Here is a 23,004-nt window from a genome sequence, read left to right on the forward strand (position 1 = left end):
CATTTGACTCTTACATAACCTCATTGTTATCTCACACTGCAGTCAGTATGAAAACATCTGTTCTGACCTTTTTCTGAGTCCAAAGAATCAACTGAATTTTATCTTCCAAAATGCTCACAGCAGTGGTATCTGCTCCAGTTTGTTATACAAAGAAATACGCAATATTTTGAGCCCAAATCGGCTCCTTGTGAGGACTGAGAAATCTGAACAGGAGCAGATGACTGATGCCACATTACATCCATCAGACTGGGCTTTAAATGTCCCATTATTAACACTGCAATTATTTACTAACTTCAAAGGGGAGCATTATCTAGATCGGTGGTTCTCAATCAGGGGTCCTCTTGGGGAGTTCTGAGTGTCCCCAGAAAAATAGTTAACAGTTTATTTTCACTATTTAATACACTATGAAAGTGAGACTGGTATAAGTAAGAGTCATATCAGTGACAAGTCTGATCACAGGACTCACTTTGTGCATGCTTATCTCCTCAACTATCTTTGAAAACTACAGAATTCAGGTTTTAATCATATCTGACGACCAAAATCTTTTCAGATGGAGGTCACACAGGATTCTGTGACCTAATGTGTGTCACTTTTGAGAATGATTGAGAGCCACTGATCCATATCACTGGCTTGAAACCTGGGATCCCAGCGTCCACTAGGGGTCACCAAAGCTTCACGGGGTGTTTCGAAGCCTTCCTGATTTTAAGGGTTATTAGAAAACTTGTTTAAAACCAGTGGTTCCCAACTGGTCCAGCCCCAGGGTCCAGATTTCCTCTTAGTCATTAGTTCAAGTCCACAGTTTATTACAGTTAATGTCACACTTGCATTTGGCCATGTCGTTGAGCTAGTTTGCTGTTCGTCACTCACTCTACAGCAGGAAACAGCACTTCAAAATAAAAGCTCTGTGCCAGAAATTCACTGTACTTGAAAATAAAGTGTTTTTCACAAACTTGACATGTTTCAGAGTCACTTGCGGATCCATTCAGAATTAACCTGTGACCCACCGTTTGGGAACCACTGTGTTAAACCACACAGTATGCCCGTATCTTAGCACGTCATTCATTTCTTTGAAGAAAACTGAAAGAAATTGACATTTTTTAAAGTTTAGATTATTATTCAAGCTACAAACTCAAAAAGATCTCACAGGAAAAGGGTGCACTGAAGACCCGAATGCAAGCTATATTCACACATCTTCGTCCCACATTATGGAAGAAACCCCTGAATTTCTCCATAAATAAAGCCTTATGTATGTATCGTTGTTAAAAAAAATTAAAATACATATTACAGAAAAAGAACTGTGCAAAAAGTTCCCAAAACAAAACATGAAAACTCATTTTCTGATGCAATATTCACAGGAAATGATCAGCCCAAAGTTCTTCCTGTAGGTATTGCGTTCACTATTTAAGGTAATTGTACAGTTTATCAGTTGTTCTGTGCTGTTATTGTTACAGTGAATATAATGTGAAATATCTTTAATATAGTGAGAGGTCAGTTTACTCAGTGATAGAAAAGGTCTCCCTGAAGGAATAAGTTTTGGAGCCACTGATCTAGATAATAGACAGGCATGTTTTGTGTTCAGTAACTGCTAATGAGATATTCAGTCTAAATCAATGACCTTCGTCTTTAAATCAATAGAGCCTGACATATCCCATGCAGACATTACCACATGATGACATCACAAATGTCATCACTGAGCTATGAGCCATCCTGAAAATATGGCTGTGTAGAAATTAGGCAAACAAGACTAAGCATGACAACTGTGGTTTGTTTTCCAGGAGTTGATGTTATTGTAATTAATGCTTTAATGGGTTACGTATGGTTTAACATTTGAATCAGCTTTCAGACAAACTGAGGTCTGGAGGGACCGTTAAGCTCTACGTCAGGCTGTGACTGAACGGCTCTGGCCAAAGTTTCCAGCTGAGTCATGAAACTCTGGATCTCTTCAGCAGAACTGTGAGTCCAGGCCAGAGGCAGGTGGACAGGAACAGGTTTACGATCTGCAACGCAAACAGTGCCTACTGTCAGAATTCACATAAGAAGACTGAAAACAAATGAAAGGAGCATCTGTGTGTGTGTGTGTGTGTGTGTGTGTGTCGTGGAAGAACCTGTCACACTTCATGCTGCTCACCTTGAAAGAACTGCCCGCTGCGTGTTCTGGTAGCAGCTCTAGACAAGGCCAACCACACGACGGTGTCAGCTCCTTGCTCTACGCCACGCAGCCTGTCACCCATCATGTGGTGGAACTGAGGCATTGATGTGGAGACAGCTAGAAATGGAAAAAACAGCCAGGATTAGTAGTGTGTGTGTGTGTGTGTGTGTGTGTGTGTGTGTGTGTGTGTGTGTGTGTGTGTGTGTGTGTGTGTGTACACTGGATTTATATATTTACCAAAGAGCAGCCGAAGAGTTATCTCTTTCTAATCAAGCAAATGGAACTGAAGATACAGAGAGATTGATATGAAAAATTGGCATCTACCTCATGTCGCGTATTATCCTCCTGAGACCCTGTGTCCTCATATGGGACATCAAATTTTGGGTTTACTTGACTTTATACTTTATTCCTCTTAACTACAACCTGTCGTCCTTGTTCGTGGACACTTTTCGTGCCATCTAGTGGCAGTAAGACCACAATACACTGATCCATGTAAAAACAAGATGGCAGCCATCTCTGCCAAGTCAGTCTGCAGCTGATACTGACACAAAAGTGGACAAAACCTGATCACATTTTATGGTTGGAACGTGTTTATTTATGATTAAGAGTGTTTGCAGTTTGTTATGGCAACACATTTGACCAATTTTAGCAAAAGTAACACACGCTATTAATTAGGAAGTACTCATTTGAGGACATTGGGACTTAATAATCAATGAAAATGTTTGTTTTTTATTCTGATCGGGTCCTACTGATCCCAAATAAATCAAAGCAAATTTATCTATATAGCCCATTTAAACACAACGACAGTTGACCAAGGTGCTGTACAAAATAAAAGAATGACACACAAATATATAGCCACATAAAATGTACACAAATATAAAACAGAATAAAACTGGTAAGAACAATTACAAACATGAAAAGATAAAACAAAATACTTTGATTAATTTGATAGGTAGCCAGTGCAGGGATGCCAACACTGTTGTAACAATGCTAGCACTGTCTCTTTCTCTGGCACCAGTGAGGAGTCTCACTGCAGCGTTCTGCACCAGCTGCGGGCGAGACAAAGATGACTGGCCAACACCAAGGCACAGAGAACTGCAATAGTCAAGCCTTGAGGAGAGATGATGGACTTGAATTTTGCAATGATTAGGACATGGCTAGGAGAAATTAAAAATACATACCAAACAAAAGTCTCAGGAGGTGATAGCTCAAAATCATATATCAGCTATTCCTTTCGCTCGAGGTGTCATTTCCACTTTGGACGGATATTGCATTCACTTCCAAAACCTTGTTTTTTAACACAAAATTGTGCTTAATATGCAACTGTTGGGCCAGCTGTCAGATTCTGCCTGAGAATCTGAGTTTAGCTGCTGACTTTGCTCTGATATACTTAAAAAATGCCACAAATGAGTAACATATTTAACATATTTAGGATTATTCTGGCAGAATTTAGCTTCATGACTGACTTAATTATTTTGTTTTGTTTCCATAGTGCCAAAATAAATGCAGAAAATGGGATTCAGATCACAAATACAGGGTGTATAGTCACACACTGGGTGTTAGGGAATTTAATTTCCAAAGCAACCAAACAGGAGTGATAGTCAATAAGCAGATACAGCGCACACAATAACACTGAATTGCTTCAAGGCGTTGTTTGTAAGATTTCAAATGAAGACTAAATTAAAAGATTAAGCAATTCAGCCCTCCTGCGTGCAGTGTGTCTGCTTATTGACTATCAGCCAAACAGTATATTTACTTGTCCAGGTCTAAAGATGGTGGACAACAGTCTGGTGAACTCTGGTTTGGTTGCTTTTTAATGTTACATCAAAAAATAAATGGATAAAGCTTCGGTCTTTAGACATGTACCATAGCACTGCCATCAGGACAGTTGTCACAGACAGGCCACAGTGTGTGTGTGTGTGTGTGTGTGTGTGTGTGTGTGATTTTCTGTTCATTGAAACACTTTTTCATGAGTCAGTACCTGGTGTATCGACCCAGCCTGGATGCATCACAGAGAAGTGAATGACTGGGTTGGCTTTGGCCCACTGTTGTGTCAGCACCACCTGCTGCCTCTGAGAAGAAACAACACATTGTCACCTCAGTTTAAAAACACGCCTCTACAATCACTACTTCTGTAAATGTGTTTTGCATAACGATATTATATCTTTTTTATTCTGTTCAGCCACATCACACAAATCCAAACCCAGTGAGATGGATAAAGTTGCTGAGTAAGGACTCAAACACACAGGTTGTGTTATAACCTGGATGACATTCTCCTCTCCTACCTTGTTCTGGGCGTAGACCATGACACCATCAAAGCTGCCCTTCTCTGACTGCAAGTCATCGACTAGGAGTTTCTGGACCAGCATGCCGCCCGAGGACACAGTGATCTAACAGACAGGGAGAAAAGAGGCACAGTGTGCTGAGACAACAGCCACTACAGCCGTGGACAAAAGTGGCTTTATGCTGTCCGCATGATGCAGATGAGCACTTTGTTGGTGTGTGTGTGTGTGTGTGTGTGTGTGTGTGTGTGTGTGTGTGTGTGTGTGTGTGTGTGTTCATACCACCCTTGGATCCCGGCTCTTCTGTATAAGTGGTATCAGACTCTGGGTGAGGATGTACACCCCTAAAGAGATGGAGGAAAGTCACACGTATAAAACTGTTGTGTTTTTTGCCACTGTAATTTAGTGAAAGAAAGACATCCTGTTTGTGCGTCATAACCATTCACATCATTACTCTTCATACATTTTTTGCAAGTATGTAAGCAAAAACAAAAAAGGGAAAAACTCTAAACAAAACCACAAAATTATTTTATAGAAATACTTGCGTCTGACTAAAGTCATGATTCTATTCTATGCTATTCTAGTATAGTACTATACCATCAGACTGAGGTCTCACCCATAGTGTTGGTAGCAAAGTTCCTCTCCAGGCCCTCAGCATTCAGCTCTCTCTTGTGCACCATACACCCTGCATTATTTATCTGCCATGAAAGAAATGATGGAGAAGTAAAATCAAACAGCAGCAACATTATTGGTTTATGAAGACAAATATTTGATGAGGATTAAATGTTCAGTGTGTAAGATTTAGGTGGATTCAGTGGCATCTAGCAGTGAGGATTGCAGATTGCAACCAGCTATAAATTCTCCTGGTTAGATTCCTTTAGTGTTCATTGTTTGGGATGTTTTTACCAGGAGCTGAGTTATCCGCAGAGGTCTCTTCCTCTCCAAAACAAATGGATAGGGTGATTAAAACTGGTAAAAACATTGTATAAAACAGTTTTACATTACAAATCAGATGCTATTTGGCATGTCAGAGGTGAGGGGTTTGCCCACCATGCTAATGTGTGGTCACCTTTTCTCTCTGATAACATAAGATCGAGATGTTCAGGAGGTTTTTACCAGGAGCTGAATTACCCACAGAGGTCTCCTCCTTTTCAAAACAAACAGATCTGATGATTTTAACTGGTTAAGCACTAAATACAGCAGTTTCATGTTACAAATCAGTGTTTTTCCGACACTGCACATCGCAGATGGGCTTCCAACTTGGTGGGGATGCAAATCGCTTTATCTAGACCCAGTGTTTGGTTTGTCTAATCTGGGCTACTGTTGAAACATGGCGGTGCAACATGGCAATCTCCATAAATGAGGACCTTCTCCGTATGTAGATATAAACGGCTCCTTTTTAAGGTAAGGAAAACACAGCAATTTTATATCTTCAGGTGATTATACACTAAAAAAAACATACTTATTCCATTCCTGCCAGTATATCCCCCTACATCCTACACACTGGACCTTTAAAAGAGACGGGAGTCACCTACCAGCACATTCAAGGATGAATGCTGCTTCCTGAAGGCCTCTGCAAACTCCCAGACTTTGCGTGTCTCCGACATGTCCACAACATGGATGTACACCTCCTAGAATACCCAGATGAGTATAAGCCTCTCCCTCACACATCATGGAATCTGTCACTGTGTTCAAGGTGAACAACACTCACCATGTTCCCAGACTTATTGACAATATCCGACCTGGCCTCTTCTGCTTTGTCCCTGTTCCTACACACCATGTGGACGGTCCCACCTGGAAACAACACACCAAAGATTTTCTGTCAGTATAAAATGAACGGCAAAGAGAACACCTCTCTAGTATCTTACCTTTCTTGGCTATAGCCATGGCTGTGGCCCTGCCGATCCCACTGTTGGCTCCAGTGATCATAAAAGACCGTCCCACAACTGACACGTCCAGGTCTTTGGGCTCAAAGCCTTTACATGCTGCCTCATATCCCTTCCTGAAGGCACATGGAAAACACACGAATCAGTATGTGCAATGTTTTTGTAATCTTGTATTGACTCATACTCTATTTCTGTCCATTTCCAAAGGATGGCTATGAAAAAGGGGCTCTAACAAAACTAAACACACCTAGAGAGGTAGAGATAAAGGCTAAAATGAAAACTTTATAAATAAAATGTTATGGTTGAATTATCCTAACAAAGTCCGGTCTAAAAGGTTTAACACTTTGCATCCATTTTTCCCAGAGTTGTATGAAAATGTCCGTCTTTAGGTGACCTTTTTCCATCATGTAAATCTCCACTGTCACATCTGTCCAGTCATTTATTGTCGGACCAACATGCGTCATCTATTTTCTGGTCAGAGCCTTTGTCCCTGCTGCCAGTAATATACCCATTATTTTGCCAATACCTTTTACTTTGGGGGGATATAGTCTGTTGAAATACACAGATATCTTGCCATTCTTCATCTCTCATCGTCAAGTCTCCTTCCTTCTCCCATCTGACCTTTATATATTTTGTCGAATAAACTTTTACACTGTGGAGAGATTTAAAGAGTTGAGAGATGACCCCTCGTTTAGTATCTGATGTATATGCATTTATAAATAGTTGAATAAAGGGTTGACTGGCTTCTCTGATATTCTTCTTTTTGATTTTTTGGTTGTAATAACGTCTTAATTGGAGGTATCTATAAAAAAAAAATGCTTCTCTGATGAAAAAGTTTGGAGGGACATAACTTCATCTCTCCGTATAATATTAGACATGGATGTTATGATTAGTTTCAGTGGAGTCAGGTGATGCGAATGTCACCCACAAGACACATCAGCTGTCAATAGAGGTATTGTAATAGCACATAGAGGGCAGTTTGTGTGGTGATGTGCGCCATACGGTGATCAGACCTTTGACAGCCCTCTGTTCAGGAGCCTTTAGGCTTACATACATGACATGAAAAACATTTTACAGGCTTAAATCCTATATTTAGACAGCCAACAAGCAGGACTAATAATTCAGGGTATATAGCAGACAAAGGATCCCCTGAAAGCAGATTCTTTACATCTCTCCAAAGACAGATCCAAATATGTTGACTGACCTTGTATATTGGTGGATCCCATTCCAAAACCAGATGGCATTTCGGTACAGAGACATGTCACCAATCCCAAGATGTGCCCCAGTTTGCCAGTCCTGGTCAACCACTGTGACAGATCAGCATCACATGAGGCAGACACAGAGGGAGCCCTTGCTGCTCTCTGCCGACACTCCTTGGACACAACACTTCAAAAACACTCAACCCTGACAGTCAAGTGACATTAGTTAAACTTTCATCGGCTCATTCATTAAAATGCACCGTGCAAAAGTCACGTGGTAGATCTCTAAAGGCTGTGATGGGCTGCGTTCATGCAACACAAACCCACAGTAGCCAATCCAGATGGTTGTGAGGTGTGGTGACGCGTCCAGCAAGCACCGCTCCTCCGGCGGCCAGCAGGGCGGAGTTAAGCAACTTGCACACTGACTGCTGGAGTCAACGACGGACAGATATGCGTTCAGCCGCACCAGCTGACCCTTTGTGAGGGTTAAAGTCATTGTCTTTGAGTCTCCAGAAAGCGTTTATAGCTCCTGGCGCAGCAACAAGATGGTAAGTGTTTGGCGGGTGTTGTTTTTTACGCATGACTGTAAAGATAACGTCAGGCTGTTCACCTGTTGCACCTGTCGTCGCTGACAGGTAGCTAAAGCTAGGACCTACACCTACTCTACACCACCTCCTTTAACACACAGGCCTGTTTGTCCTTGTCAGGCCGCCAAACTGCAGCTGTATTTGGTTTCTATTGTGAGGTTTAATTGTGTTTAATCTCTTAAAGCGACAGCCGGAAGTAAGGTGTACGTTTCGTCAACCGGTCTCTCAGTCAAACAGGTTTCGTCACTTTGCCTCGGTCGGGTCCTGCCCTGGTGGCAGTTTAATGCTTTCCATTAATTTGCCTGTGGGCTCAAACTGGGGATACACACCTGGAAATACCAGTATGAGGACTGGTTGTGGGCCTGCTGTGTCTCTGGTGCCATGGTGGTTTGTGTCAGTGTGGTTGTAGTTTTGTAATCCTGACAACGTTTCTCCAGCAGTGCTGTTCTTTTTCCTTCCACTTTACAGGTACTTCCTCATTTTAATGGAAACAAACTGAGCTCCGACACTTTCCTAAAGTGGCTACAAAGTTAGAGAAAATGTTTCTACTCCCTACTTTACAACAGTGTGCCGTACTTTAAGGTTTTGGTTTCTCCAGCAGTTCATCACATCCATATGGAAATATGGGAAATACGTTGTGCATAATCATGGGCAGATTATAATAAGACAATAGGCCCCCGGGCACAGATATGCAAAAGGCCCCACCACCTCTCCTACACAGGAGTAACACAGACGTTTAGCACCTTTTATCTTTTTTGCCTCGAGTCTCTTTGTAGTTGTTTTGTGTCTCTTTTGGTCATCTTGTGCCTCTTAGTGGTAGTTTGGTGTCTCTTTGTTGTCGTTTTTGTCTCCTTGTGGTCGCTTTGTGTCTCTTTGTGGTCGTTTTGTGTCTCTCTTTGTGTCGTTTGGTGTCTCTTTCTGGTTGTTTTGTGCCTCTTTGTGCCGTTTGGTGTCTCTTTGTAGCCGTTTTGTGTCTCTTTGTGTCTTTTGGTGTCTCTTTATGCTGTTTTGTGTCTCTNTGTCTCTTTGTGGCTGTTTTGTGTTTCTTTGGGGTTATTTTGTGTCTCTTTGGGGTTATTTTGTGTCTCTTTGTGGTCGTTTTGTCTTTTTTGGTCATTTTGTGTCTCTTTGTGGCTGTTTTGTGTTTCTTTGGGGTTATTTTGTGTCTCTTTGGGGTTATTTTGTGTCTCTTTGTGGTCGTTTTGTCTTTTTTGGTCATTTTGTGTCTCTTTGTGGCTGTTTTGTGTTTCTTTGGGGTTATTTTGTGTCTCTTTGGGGTTATTTTGTGTCTCTTTGTGGTCGTTTTGTCTTTTTTGGTCATTTTGTGTCTCTTTGTGGCTGTTTTGTGTTTCTTTGGGGTTATTTTGTGTCTCTTTGGGGTTATTTTGTGTCTCTTTGTGGTCGTTTTGTCTTTTTTGGTCATTTTGTGTCTCTTTGTGGCTGTTTTGTGTTTCTTTGGGGTTATTTTGTGTCTCTTTGGGGTTATTTTGTGTCTCTTTGTGGTCGTTTTGTCTTTTTTGGTTATTTTGTATCTCCTTGTGGTCATTTTGTGTCTCCTTGTGGTTGTTTTGTGTCTCTGTGGATTTACTTTGTGTCTCTTTGTGGTCATTTTGAGCCTTTTTTTAGTCATTTTGTTTTTTGCAGTTCCTTTGCATGTTTTCCCAGTAGTGGTAATGTTAAGTTTTTACCCCGTCAGTACCTTTTTATATGAGTAACATTTTGCAGGTGATGACCGGGGGGGGCTGACACTTCAGGCCCCTGGGCCTATTCAGTAATCCATCCAAGTGCATTATAATGTTTACACTCCCTTATAATTAACTCTTGACTTCTTAGCTGTTTTTTGGGGAAATTTTAGTGAGTTGAAACTTTGGTGCGTTGCTGCCTAACATGAGTTTAGGAATTATCTGTGCACTGGTGGGTCTGTTAGGGTTGAAGAGGTTATTTCACTTGCACAGATTAGTCCATTTTATTTTATTCATGTTTATTTACACTTAAAGGTGCAGCACAAAACACTCTCTAGACCATTAGTTAATGTTTGACTAACCAGGCAAGCATAAGGGGAAAAAAGAGTAACAACAACGGATGATTTAAAAAACAAACAAACAAAAAAAAAAACAACGGGAATCAAATACCAAGGGAAAAAATGTGTAACATTGTAAACACTGGGCAAATTTAAACTAAAGTAGAGCAGTGCAAGCCTTATGTGCAACATCAAGAGTAAGGTACAGTCGATAGATAGTAGATATTGATTAGTATGCCAGAGTTCCTCAGGCAGGTTGTTCCGCATCCGCTCAGTCCCCTTTAGTCTGTAAGTGTGAGGTGGGAACAGTCAGTAGGTCAGTGCCAGAGGATCTCAGCTTGCACAATGGTTTGTACAGGGACAGCAGTTCAGATATATATTCTGGGACCAGGCCATGAAGGACTTTAAGGTTGGAAAATCTTAACATCAAACCTAAACCAAATGTGCAGCCAGTGTAAGGTCATTAAAGCTGGAGTAATGTGTTGTCTAATTGCCTCTCTTACACCAACAATGAGAGGAAGACCTAAAGGAAGCTGTGTGTCAGTGTGGCTCCAAGAGAGATGGGGGAAAATTAATGTCCATTTTGATTTGTAGCCAAATCTATTTCCAAAGCTAGGAAGCACACTCTGTAAACATCCGAACCCAAACTCTTTTTGCTCTTTTGAAAATCGTAAAGGAAACGCCACCAACACCAACCACCTCTTCCTAAATCGTATGTTGACCTTCACATTTTTTCCTCCTCTCGTGATGTGTTTGGTCAGTGGAGTTACTCTTTAATGAGCCGTGACAACAGCACACCTCTTGTTTGACCCTTGGTTTGTGTGTTAGAGGGCACTCAGTGTCCTCTGCAGTGACTCACGTCTGTGCAGACATGAGTGGGTATTTGCAAATACAAGTTAGCTCCTTGGTTCATGTGTGCATCACGGTTGCCCCTCTGACCCTGCGGTGTGTTTGTGTCGTTAGATGCGCTTCCTGCTGCTCTTCAGTCGCCAGGGGAAGCTGCGTCTGCAGAAATGGTTCACGCCCATGTCAGAACGTGAGAAGAAGAAGATCACCAGGGACATGACCACGATGGTGCTGGGACGGCAACCACGCTCCTGTAACTTCCTGCACTGGAAAGACCTGAAGATTATTTACAAGAGGTGGGTGGCTGCTGACCCTGGCATGTTTGTTCAACTAGTTTAAATTCATTTATCTGCTTCTTAAAGGTCCAGTGTGTAGGAGTTAGGGGGATCTATTGGCAGAAATGGAGTGTAATATTAATAAATTGAGCATAGCATCCCAGCTACCTCAGCTGATCTCAAGCAGCCTGATCAGCTGATTGATGGAGGGGAGTCTGCTGATAGATCGCATGATTCCTTTCTACGCAACCAGTTGGCAAATCTCATTCAGGGCGCCCTGTTTAAACTGCTCTGGCCTGCCTACTGTTGCTGCTTCCTCTGCAAGCTGCTTTGCAACCCGCCTCCACCCCAGCTCCTCCTTTTCATGCAGTATCTGACTTATCAGTGTCATTTCTGTTTGTCATTGATGCTGCTCTGTTCTGTTCCCGGGGGGTCTTTGCTGCTGCTCTCCTTACCTCAGGCTTTCTATGGAGGCGCATGGAAGGGCAGGGAGGTTTGCTTTCTCTGCCTCAGGCTTTTCTCGCATGCGCATGGAAGGGCAGAGAGGTGGTGCAATCTGTAACCTCATCTCTAGATGCCACTAAATCCTACAAACTAGTCCTTTAAGCAGCAAGAACCCCAGTCTCTTGTCTACTCACAGTTAAACATGCTGTATATATAATTTATAATTCCTCAATATATTGATATCAGCTGCAAGTCATCACTGTGTCACTCTTTCCTCAGGTATGCAAGCTTGTATTTCTGCTTGGCCATTGAGAACCAGGAGAATGAGCTGATAGCCTTGGAGGTTATTCATCGTTATGTGGAGCTGCTGGACAAATACTTTGGCAATGTATTTCATCGAGTTTCATCCTCTTTAATTCAATATGCAACTGCAGCCTGAAGTGTAGCTGTTGAAATATGATGGTAGCTTAAAGGGAACCTGTAGTTCTGTTTATAAATATAGATTAATCCTGTGTGAGTTGCCAAGTGTTGGAGATTTTGGCAGTAGAGATGTCTGCCTTCACTCCAGTATAATGAAACTAGGTGGCACTCTGCGTTTGGGTCTTTAAAGTGCTCAAAAAAGAGATGGGAGATGTAAACATTAATTGCGTCCTCCTCCTGAGCTGTAACATTAGCTAGCTCACTGGTGCTAGGTGAGCTAGCTCAGTAGATGCTCGCTTCCTTCTGCACAGCGTTACAGTTGGCGGGTGTAGTTCGATAGAAAATAGTTCCTACATGAGACTGCTCACAACAAAATCTGTGAATTAACTTCAGCAACCAGGTCATGATTTCTTAATACAACACAAATCAAATCAGATTGAAGTAACATAACAATGATTCAGCCTTATATAGTGTGTGTCACATGTCATACTGATCTGCTTAACAGTAGAGTGTTAACATGTACAAGGTCTTTATCTTACAGTATCTTAACCTTCAGACACCCTGGAGCCTCCTCACATGCCTGCATGCAGACAGTAAAGGACATTGAGGCCGCTGAAATACCAAACTATGACTGTGGATACATCATACATTCATACAATAACTATTATTGTACACAGTGACATTCACATACTTTCATATTTGATACATTTTCCAAGACATACTTTGAGCACCACAAGCCGAGTGCCATCTAGTTCCATTATATTCAAGAGAAGGCAGACATCTCTACAGACGATATCTCCAACACTCAGCAACTCCCACCAAAAAAAATCTAGATCGATAAATAGCTCTACAGGTAAGAGGAAAAATACGCATTTTTGATTTTAGGGTGAACTGCCCCTTTAAATCAACGGCATTTATTGATGAACTAGACCAGGGGTCTGCAACCTTTACTATCAAAAGCTCTCAAATAATCTGCCTGGAGCCGCAAAACATATTTGAGCATTATAATGACGGTAACAGTAAGTCTAGATTTGCCCATTAACATTACTAATAGGTCTACATCAGCCTTTATTGATAAGTTTTACCAGAAGGTGGCTACTCTGCAGTGGGTTATTTATGATTGTTTGGCACTTTTAACTTTGCAGCGTTGGCGGTAAAAGGGTACTCCAGCTTCCTCCGACAGTCCAAAGACATGCAGGTTAATTGGTGACTCTAAATTGCCCGTAGGTGTGATTGGTTGTCTGTCTCTGTGTGTCAGCCCTGTGATAGTCTGATTACCTGTCCAGGGTGTACCCTGCCTCTCGCCTAGTGTCAGCTGAGATAGGCTGACAAATGAAAATTAAAATGTTAGAAAACAGCCATTATTAAGTGGAGGTGGTTCGAGCATCTGATCAGGATGCTTCCAGGGCGCCTCCTGTTAGAGGTGCTCCAGGTATGTCCCACTGGTAGGAGGCCCAGGGGCAGACCCAGAGCATGCAGGAGGGATTACATATCTCGTCTGGCCTGGGAACGCCTGGTCCCCCAGGAGGAGCTGGAAAGTGTTGCTGGGGAGAGGGACGTCTGTGGTGCTTTGGCCTGCTGCCCCTGAGACCTGGCCCTGGATAAATGTATGAAGATGGATGGATGGATGGATGGATGGATGGATGGATGGCCATTATTATTTCCTATATAAGTTTTTGCCAAAGCCACAGGGAGCCACTGGAGAGGGGCAAAAGAGCAGGTTGCCTACCCCTGAACTAGGCTGTAAAGATCATATCACACTGCAGTTTTAATGTAGAAGAGAAAACAATGTTTTTATAATAATCGCACTAACTTCCTCTCAGGTGTGTGAGCTGGACATAATCTTTAACTTTGAGAAGGCCTATTTTATCCTGGATGAGTTTCTAATGGGCGGCGAAATACAAGAAACCTCCAAACAAATGGTGAACCGCTCCATCGAAGCCTCGGACATGTTGCAGGAGGTGAGAAGCGCAGACACACTCTCATACACAACACAAAAACAACACACAGCCTGGTTTGCATCTGTGGTGTGAGCATGTAACATCTGTCGCACGGCTCGACAAAATTTAGACAGAGGGTGACATGTGGATGTAGTTTAGTGTTGATTGTGTCTGTTTTTTAATGTCGGCGGCTATGGGGTACTTAGACGGATCCAGATGCCTGAAATTGGTTCTTTATAACACTTATCATGAATCAAGCTCCAGTTTGGGAACATGCTCATTTGTGTGTGTGTGAAATTACCGGCAAACATCCTCAGTAGTTAGTGTGATAATGAGTTCAATTAACAGTGGTGCTGCTGAGTCCCTGGTGTGGCTTTCCTTCTTGTAGCTTATAGGCTTGCGGATATTAGCTCCTTTTTGTATAGATTTGTGTTTGTGCTGCTGTTTTTCCTCAACCCCCCCTCTGTGTGTGTGTGTGTGTGTATCTCCCTCTGTCTCTCTCTCTCTGCCAGTGTTATTGGGAGTGAGAGACAGATTTCCCTGGAACATGACGTAGGTTTAGTGTTTGGCTGATGCTTCCCTGCTCTCCCTGTAGGCTCATGGCTCTGTGTGGTACAGTAGTTAACTGGGTGTGTTCTGTGCTTCTGAGTAGGGCTGACTAACACTTTTTAATCAAGAGTTGGATTATGTGCAGCGTAGCCTCCCATTCATTTTGACCATTATCGCTTCAGGATGACAGCAGTGAGTGGTATGAGGTGGAGCTGTTTGGATGACCTTGAATATGGACAGAAAGGTTAGATGTTCCGCTTGTGTTAGTTGGTGTGCTCAGAACTTAATACCAGGGTATGTGTGGATGTGTGCCTGTGAATACTTCTTGTACTTCAATGCATTTTTACAAACAGCAGAACCTGACATTTAAACTAAACTCTCTGTGCTTTTTTTCCAGACCATGGAGGAGTATATGAGCAAACCTGCATTTTAACCCTGCAGGGGGAAATGGCACATAAAGGAACAGAGGGGAGGAATACAGGAACCAAATGTACTGTGTATGAGTCAAAGAAGTTTCTGAATATAGATATGGACTTTCCTTTGATTCTGTTGAACATTTTCCCAAGAAGAAAGGGACATATTGAATATCTCGCCTTCTGCCTGAAGCTTTGCCGCAATGTAACTGCATTTTAGAGTGAGTCTAATATTTGCTCAGAGTCATGCGCTCAACTGAAGGAAGGGGGAGGGTTGTTTTTTCACATTGATTATTGTCATGTAAATGAAGTAGTAATAGAGGATCAGGGATGTAAAAACTGATTTTATGTTTGTGAATGTGTTGAGTTTATATTTAAATCATGTATTAATATATTTGATGTGACACTACCAGTTGATTTTGGAGGAAAATGTGCTAATCTTCAGTTATATTTGGGAAAAAAAAACAGTCTAAAAAAAAACCAGATTTCAACAGACTGGACTGATTGTGATGAATTTCTTACTGTTTTTAATCTGTATATTTCACATGTGTGGGTCCGTTAGTCTTTAGAAGGAGCAGTTGGTAGTGTGGGTGTCAATATCGCTGTTTTTTTTATCGTGCAATTTGTGATGTCGGAGCTTTCTGTATGATTAAAATGTGTATTTTGATAAAAACAGTCTGCTTTGAGTCATCATTTTCATCAGAATTGTGACTAAAATTAACCAAACCTTGTGGCACTGTTTTCACACCTGGTCCTTTTCAGCCCTCTAAACAGACTCAAAGCGGTGACTCAGCATTTTTTGTGCATATGTGAACACGCCAAGAGACCTCAGATCCCTCTGGAGGTGGTGGTCTGACTCCTGTCATATACTGTATGTTGGGTTTTTTGGTCCAGTAGTTGACCAATATACTGTATCATGTGACCTGTGTCACACAGCTCCTACATGAGCTCTTAAGTTGCACACCTGCTTCCAATGCATTTTACACCCTGATGAAGATTTTCTAATGCAGGGGTGTCAAGCTCATTTTAGTTCAGGGGCCACATACAGCTCAATTTGATCGCAAGTGGGCCAGACCTGTGAATCCACTGCATAATAACCTATAAATAACAATCCATTAAATTTTTTTTTAGTGTAAAGTGGTCCATTCTGAAAATGTTCATACATTTACAAAATACATGATGAACAGCCTGCAATATCCTCAGAAAAATCTGTGCAAACTCAACAGTATGTCTCAGTTTTTCCACATTCAGTCAGTCGACTACTCACTGTCACTACATGTGCATTTTTTTTTCATAATTTACCCCTAAAGTAGAAGCAATTGAAGAAGCAGGTGAAGTCATCTGCTGCCTTACAAACCATTTACAACTTTTGCATGGTTTGCATTTTTAATTTCTCCTAGCTATTTGGGATCAGTCGGACCTGATGAGAACAAAAACCCAAACATTGTCAACAAGAATTAAGTCCCACTGTCTTCAATTGAGTACTTACTGTTGCTAAAGTTGGTCAAATTTTTGCCATATCAAACTGCAAATGCTATTAATCATAAACAAACAAGATTCAGCCATAAACTTGATCAGGTTTTGTCCACTTTTGTGTCGGGATCGGCTGCAGACTGACTTGGCAGAGATGGCTGCCATCTTTTTTTAACATAGATTAGTGTATTGTGCTCTTACTACCACTAGATGGCACAAAAAGTGTCCACGAACGAGGACAACAGGTCTAAGTTACGCAGAATGAAGTATAAGGTCAAGTAAATCCAAAATGTGATGTCCTCGTATCAGGAAGTATTCATTGTGAAACCTCTCAACCTTCACACGTGCACCAACATTAGTCATGCAAAATCATCTAGTGGGCCAGATTGGACCCTTTGGCGGGCGGTTCTGGCCCCTGGGCCGTGTGTTTGACACACCTGCTCTAGTCGAAATGCGTTTGTTTATCCATGTATTAGTAAAGGATGTTTAACTACAGTCAGAGTGCCTTGGATGCATTTTTGGAGTGCTTGCTGAGTGAGCTGGCCAGTCGCTGTTTTTTTTTTATCTTTAAGTGACTCTTTGCCCCGTCCTTTAAGAGCACCAGACTTTTTTTTTTTACTACTACTAACTACGCAGAGCCTTAACCAAGTGCAGCACTACCTATTTTTCCTCATAAAACATAATAATAATAATTCTTTTGAGGGGGTGGGGGCGCCATGGGAAGCTTGCCCAGGGCCCCAGACGTGTTAGCTTCGGCCCTGCTTGCATGTACAGTGTGATTTTTAATAAGGCAACACAACTCAGCAAGAAGAAAAATAATACCGCTGATGCTTTATTCATCTGTGATTCATCACACATTATTGAACATGTACAAAATGGTTTAAAAATGAGCATACATAGCACAACCACTGGTAGGCCAACAAATACAGAGCTTCGTAGTATGAAAGGGTTGGAAGGCAGGCGACGGTCTGATATTTAGACTTGGAAATAATTATCCATAATAATAGTAATAATAACATTAAATCCACTAACCCTGAATATATCACGAGTCACAACAACACTCGTTCTCAGCCCAGCACGCTGCCCTAACGAAAAGTCCCTATAATATTCCTATAGTACTCCTGTCACCATACTGTGTGTGTTTAAAGGCCCAGTCAGCATTATACTTTATCATTTACAGATATATATTAACATATGCAATCGAATAGTTTGACATAGATGAAAAATAAGCGTTTTTACCATCACTCTGCTGATTATAATTGAAAATATAGGCCTGTTTACAAACACCATTAACGTAAACAAACCGTCAACAACATCACAAAACTTTAATAAGTTGGATTTCATTGTGATTTGATATAATTGGCAATCTGAGAGTGACAAATCAAACGAGGATACTTTTGTTGTGTTTTTGTTGATGCACGGATTGCACCTTTAATCTATGATATCAATATAATATTTCTATAATGTTCTTGCAGCAAGTATAGGGACTTGTTTTAAAAATGTTTTCGAACCTGTAAGATTGCTATAGTTCATTTTCGTTAGGGTGATATTACCAGCTATAGTTCATATGATAGAAATCTGTAAACTAGATCACGTCCACCAAACTTTATTTTTGAGACAGTATAAATACTATATTCATAATTTCGTGCGTCTTGGGGCGCCGGGCTACATCGCAGCCGCTGTTTTCTCACGGTGCTCCTTCTCCTCCTCTTCATTTACGGTCTGTGGAGCCGAGGTCTTGGCCGTGAGCTCCTCTCTCCCCTGCATCTCTGTGGGCTCAATTTTCTCCTCTGTGGCCACCTCGGTTTCCCTCTTGGACACTGGCCTCTTTTCAGCGTCCGCTTGGCCCAAGTAGTCCTTCATGACGCGCTCGTACAGCTCGTAGGGGAACTGTCCCTTCAGCTGCGCCTGGGTGTCCCGCTTGGTGATGGTGTTGGGGTACTCTGTGAGGATTTTGGCCGCCAGGTAGGTGGTCACCTCGTCTTCCACGTCGCCGTCGTCATCTTCATCATCTGCGACATCAGCCTGACGTTTCAGGGGCATTTTGTTGAGCTCGGATAAAAAGAGATTCTCCCTGCGCCCGGAGGGAGGAGGGATTTTAACCGGGCCTGAATTTGCAACAGGATTGGACGCCACTGGGATCCTGTCCGAGGATGGAGAGGTCTTCATGGGTCTCTGCACCACGGGGTACTCGTTGCTGATCGTCTCCACGCCGATGATGTCTAAAAAGTCCTCTCTGTCCATGTCATCAGGAGCGGCGGCGGGCTTGCTCTTCAGCGGCAGTCTGCGGCTGTAGTACCTGATCTTTGGGGTCGTGCCGGTGGTGTAGCGAGTTGAAGTCTGGGGTTCACGGTGGAGCTTCCTGAGCTCCTCTGTGAGCAGCATATCGATAAGGTCCTGTGGAGGGACGTGGAGCTTCAGGGAGAGCTGGAGCAGCTCCTTTACAGTCCGGGGATCCACGATGGAGGGACGGATCAGCCTCTTCCTCTGCTCCCCGGTCTTATCCCGCTTCTGCGTCTGGTCGCTCATCTCCAGCACCTTCAACAGGTAGTAATCAACCAGCTTGGTGTCATCATCAGCCTCCTCTTGGTTCGCCCGGCGTTGCATCTCCTCCCTCTCTGCTTCCTCCTGCTCACCGAGCGCCCTGTCCATCTCTTCGTGGCTCCCGTTCACCATCTCCTCAGTCTCCTCCCTCTCCTCCACGGGCACCCACTCCTCTCCTCCGGCCACGTCCTCGTAGGCCTGGCTCCTCAGGCTGAACCCGTCCTCTTCCTCATCATCGTCGTCCCCGAACACGTCTCTCTTCTGGCCGGCGATGGTGGGCATCCTCCCCAGCTCTTCAAAGATGGAGCGTAAATTGGCGAGGCTCTGGGGCGTGTACTGCTCGTCCAGGTCCTCTGTGGCCCGCTTGGAAGCGTCTGTGTTCTCCTCGTCCTCAAACATCAGCGGGTATTTCTTGTGGGGTCTGGGGAAATTACCGTAGTCTGCCGGTGCGCTCTCGGGGACTTCAGTTTCTTTGGTGCGGTGCCTGTGCGTGCGGCGGTCGTTCCTGGGCGCCGAGACGGGGCTGAGCTTCGCCTCCTTCCCGGCACGATCCTGGAGAGACTTGAGCAGGGCTTTCATCAGCTGCTCAGCGGTAATGTCCTGCCTCTGCATGCCGGGGGCAGGCTGACGGTCCCCGGGGTTCTCGTCCTGCTGCGAGGCGAGCTGAAGCAGCACCCTGAACTTGTCCACTTCGTCATAATCCACGGGTTCAGGTCGGCCCCCGTTCCGCTGCTTCAGGTTCTCAATGTACTCCAGGGCTTTGATCATGTCGGAGCTGGGTGGGTAAGCAGCCGGCTGCCCCTCACTCTCCCCGCCTCGGAGCCTGTAGTGGCGGGGGAGAGACGCAGCCTGCACAGCGCATCCATGGAGGAGGAAGGCGAGCAGGACCACGGCTCCCCCCGCGGGCAACTTGTGGTGGAAATGCAGCATTATAGGCAATTTATTACCTGCAAAACCAAGAGAGCACAACATCAGTAAAGCAAGTGAAAAACAAAATGCACCAAAATCAACCAGGATCTCTTTTTTCTTATTATTTTGGCGAAAAACTTACTTGAAAGCGACGCGTAAAAGCGTGCGCGAGTGTGTTTTTATCCGGGATTTGTGTGTCTATCAGGGAGTTACGCTCCGCAAATTGAATGAGACGATGGTGTGCGTGAGGAGATACATTCACATCACTGGATGAGTCATTCCCCGCGTTGTTATTGGCAACCTCAACATCCGATTCCCCGTTAACACGCACAAACCTTCATTAAAAATCCTCAATAATTCGCTGTAGCAACAGCGCATTGTAATCATCGATTGTTGAGGATGCGTTTCATCACATTGGTAACCCCCTGTCTAACATAACATGTCGAGATCTGCGCAGAGCGAATGCACAAAAAACAATATACTGCAATCTAAGACAAACTGATATTCATTTGAAGTGGTAAAATAATTAAACAATAAAATATACGCGTCTTACCTTTGGCTATGAAGCTCAGACAGCAGTGAAGGTGTATGGCATCTCCTCAGGAGCGGTGCTGATCTCTTCTGTTTTCAGCACTTGGACAGCTCCCCTCGATATATGAGGCAACACCTGACCACCGCGTCATCGCACAACACACGCAATGGCCGGGCCTAAAAAATCCATATAAATGATTCAGGTTTATGATATGGCATACTAAAAAGATCGCTGCATTAAAAATAGTTCTCTGTGCTGTCTGTTGCACAGCTCTGGAGAAGATATTGAATGGAGAGAGTCTGGGAGCTGATGACTTGTGCTCATGTCTCACAAACAAAGATATGTTTATGTGGATACCTTGCATGAACATTTTTAGGCTATTTTAAAAACATAGATATTAAATCAGAGAGACAATAAGAAATATTCATTTCCAGTTTCCAGTCAACATCCAGACACCAATTTTACAAGACTTTCTCATCATAAAAATACATCCTACCACAAATTCCTTTTCACACAGACACAGAAAAAGCACTTTTGCTCATGTTGGTGTTAAACATGCGGTTTTACCATCACTGCCACCCTCTCCATGGCGCGCAAAGAGTTAAACCCTCTAGCGATGACTCACAGGCTCAAACCACCGCGGAGTTGCTGTCGCAGTTCAGCCGCCTCCCCCTTCTCTCCCTGCCTATTTCTCTCCTCTGACAGAGACGGTGAAAAACTCCCTGCTGTCGGCTGGGGGGCCAAAGATCCGGCATTCCGCAGGTCGACATGATGAAGGGGACCACAGCACGGCACCTGCCGATAAAAGGTCAGGGATGGGCGGTGACAGAGTTTATGGTGAGATCAAAAGGCTTTCTGAACAGGTGAAGTACTCCTTTTACCAGTCAACATCTGTGGTGACCATCAAAACATGGCGTCATCGTCATGTGCTTCATTTTAAGGGGCACTTTCACACTTTAAAGGTGTTGTAAACAAAAAACAGCTCACCACTGACTCAGTCACATTTAGACATTTCAATTTCTTGACGCAATTTCTCTGTGGAAGCAAAACAAAACTAAACATGCTAAAGTCCTTCATGATTTTGGACTTTTTTCTGCTATAGAAAAAATTAAGTACCTGTTTTCTTAGATAGGCATATGGTCTCACCCTGAACTCGTCGAAATCCGGTGCTTGAGCAGTGACTTGTGGCGTCAGACACTGACAAAAAAAGCCGCCCTTTAACGTAGGCATGATACATGGCCTGTTGTCTTTGCGGTTTAATGGCGCTCGGCAGCATCGGGGGGAAACGCAGCAGGACAAGAACGAAAGGTAAGGTGGTGAAAGTCCAACACACACAGACTTTCCGCAAACAAACACTGACTTTCACCCGGGAGAGCTGTGTTTGCATCCAGAAAGATTCTAAAGCCAAACCCAGTTCTTTTTTCCAAAACCCAACCATGTACGTTGGTTGTTGGAGGAAAAAAATGAAAAGTCAATTTGTGTTGTGCCGACGTAGTGTGTTTATTTTGAAAGAGACTGTATGTAGATGTTAAATTTCCTGTGAAAACAGAAGTGTATTTTGAAAGAAGACAATGCATGTAACAGGCAGAACTTGACACGGCGTCCCAGAACGTCAACAACCACCCAGGGTACCTTTCACGTCGTATCTGGACATGGAAAGTCCATGGTCAATATGTGATGAGGTCGACGTGAGAATGTGTTGACCTATAGCAGTGATTGTTGGGTGGCTCAACAATGCAGATTATCAGGGTATTTTTATGCCCAGAAGGTCGAACTTTTTCTGGACTTCATGCCTCACTGAGCACCTTTCATAGGATTAGAAAGAGTGAGCAGTGTAGGCCTATTCAGTTCTCTCTATACATGCATGGGTGCTAACTCCATAAACAGCGCTAACTACGACAACAGTGCTGACAAAACATTGAACACTGTTAACCTGGGGTTGCACCAAAGGGTGGGCGTTATGCTTCTGTAACAATGCCATCCTACCACTGTGGGTTGGGTCAGTGTTAGCAGCAGTAACCGCCTTATTAGCGCTGTGCAGAGCGGTTGCGATTAGCTGGCCAGTGGGACACACTCACAGGGACTCACATGCACACACAACCAGACCGTTTACCAGAACAAAGAACAGAGAAGCTCGGATTACAATGCTGACACACAGTTAGCGTGACTTCTTTCTTTCCTCAGGATGTCACCGATGTTCTGAATGTGGCATACAGCAACTTTTAAGTGAGATATTTAAATTTGATTTAATATTCGTAATCCAGCACTCTTGTTTCACACTTTCAATACTTTAGTCTTGTATCTCCCTCCAAGCCAACCAAACGGCCAGTCTATTGCATTAGGATGATTTTATGCTCCAGCAGCATCTCAAGTCTCCTTCATACCATCTTAAGTGATTCTAACTCTTGCACTCAGTGTCCTCTGACACCCCGCACACATAAGTGCTTTTCCATTTCAGACGTGCTCAGACTGCCCATCTCTACCCCCTGTCTATTTTTATTGCACATAATCGCATCCATTGTGCTCTTTATTTATT

General features: G+C 43.3%; 3 protein-coding genes across 6 annotated transcripts; 1 reads left to right on the top strand and 2 right to left on the bottom strand.

Moving 5' to 3' along the window:
• Positions 1 to 119: 119 nt before the first annotated feature.
• Positions 120 to 7,824, bottom strand: LOC126383078 (dehydrogenase/reductase SDR family member 12-like). 2 transcript variants are annotated; one of them, XM_050033495.1, is made up of 11 exons: positions 7,522 to 7,824; positions 6,844 to 6,969; positions 6,300 to 6,433; positions 6,143 to 6,225; positions 5,967 to 6,062; positions 5,048 to 5,129; positions 4,714 to 4,775; positions 4,435 to 4,539; positions 4,131 to 4,221; positions 2,129 to 2,266; positions 120 to 1,997 (listed from the first exon to the last, which is right to left on the bottom strand). In XM_050033495.1, exons 1-11 carry the CDS (start codon positions 7,575 to 7,577, stop codon positions 1,840 to 1,842), a joined length of 1,131 nt encoding a protein of 376 aa, XP_049889452.1. In that variant the 5' UTR covers positions 7,578 to 7,824; the 3' UTR covers positions 120 to 1,839. The 2 variants fall into 2 exon arrangements, with proteins under 2 accessions (XP_049889452.1, XP_049889453.1); XM_050033496.1 differs by lacking the exon at positions 6,844 to 6,969.
• An 85-nt stretch (positions 7,825 to 7,909) lies between these two features.
• ap1s3b (adaptor related protein complex 1 subunit sigma 3b) lies at positions 7,910 to 15,683 on the top strand. Of its 2 annotated transcripts, XM_050033498.1 has the most exons (6): positions 7,910 to 8,064; positions 11,087 to 11,265; positions 11,968 to 12,076; positions 13,932 to 14,069; positions 14,780 to 14,841; positions 14,995 to 15,683. In XM_050033498.1, the coding sequence occupies exons 1-5, from the start codon at positions 8,062 to 8,064 to the stop codon at positions 14,819 to 14,821; spliced, it is 471 nt and encodes a 156-aa protein (XP_049889455.1). In that variant the 5' UTR covers positions 7,910 to 8,061; the 3' UTR covers positions 14,822 to 14,841; positions 14,995 to 15,683. The 2 variants fall into 2 exon arrangements, with proteins under 2 accessions (XP_049889455.1, XP_049889456.1); XM_050033499.1 differs by lacking the exon at positions 14,780 to 14,841 and having other exon boundaries at positions 7,911 to 8,064.
• A 1,615-nt stretch (positions 15,684 to 17,298) lies between these two features.
• Positions 17,299 to 20,598, bottom strand: scg2b (secretogranin II b). 2 transcript variants are annotated; one of them, XM_050033692.1, is made up of 2 exons: positions 20,490 to 20,598; positions 17,299 to 19,974 (listed from the first exon to the last, which is right to left on the bottom strand). In XM_050033692.1, exon 2 carries the CDS (start codon positions 19,955 to 19,957, stop codon positions 18,149 to 18,151), a length of 1,809 nt encoding a protein of 602 aa, XP_049889649.1. In that variant the 5' UTR covers positions 19,958 to 19,974; positions 20,490 to 20,598; the 3' UTR covers positions 17,299 to 18,148. The 2 variants fall into 2 exon arrangements, with proteins under 2 accessions (XP_049889649.1, XP_049889650.1); XM_050033693.1 differs by lacking the exon at positions 20,490 to 20,598 and adding an exon at positions 20,079 to 20,186.
• Positions 20,599 to 23,004: the final 2,406 nt, after the last annotated feature.

The sequence above is a fragment of the Epinephelus moara genome, chromosome 21 (assembly GCF_006386435.1).
Source record: "Epinephelus moara isolate mb chromosome 21, YSFRI_EMoa_1.0, whole genome shotgun sequence".
In the NCBI taxonomy this organism is placed as follows: domain Eukaryota; kingdom Metazoa; phylum Chordata; class Actinopteri; order Perciformes; family Serranidae; genus Epinephelus; species Epinephelus moara.

Coding starts and splice junctions, on each gene's coding strand:
- LOC126383078 (XM_050033495.1), bottom strand. CDS start 7,577: ATGTCTCTGTACCGAAATGCCATCTGGTTTTGGAATGGGATCCACCAA. Junction 6,970..7,521: donor GGGATCCACCAATATACAAG/GTCAGTCAACAT, acceptor ATCTCTCCACAG/TGTAAAAGTTTATTCGACAA. Junction 4,776..5,047: donor CTTTGCTACCAACACTATGG/GTGAGACCTCAG, acceptor CCATCTCTTTAG/GGGTGTACATCCTCACCCAG.
- ap1s3b (XM_050033498.1), top strand. Junction 12,077..13,931: donor TGGACAAATACTTTGGCAAT/GTATTTCATCGA, acceptor ACTTCCTCTCAG/GTGTGTGAGCTGGACATAAT. Junction 14,070..14,779: donor CCTCGGACATGTTGCAGGAG/GTGAGAAGCGCA, acceptor TTATCGCTTCAG/GATGACAGCAGTGAGTGGTA.
- scg2b (XM_050033692.1), bottom strand. CDS start 19,957: ATGCTGCATTTCCACCACAAGTTGCCCGCGGGGGGAGCCGTGGTCCTG.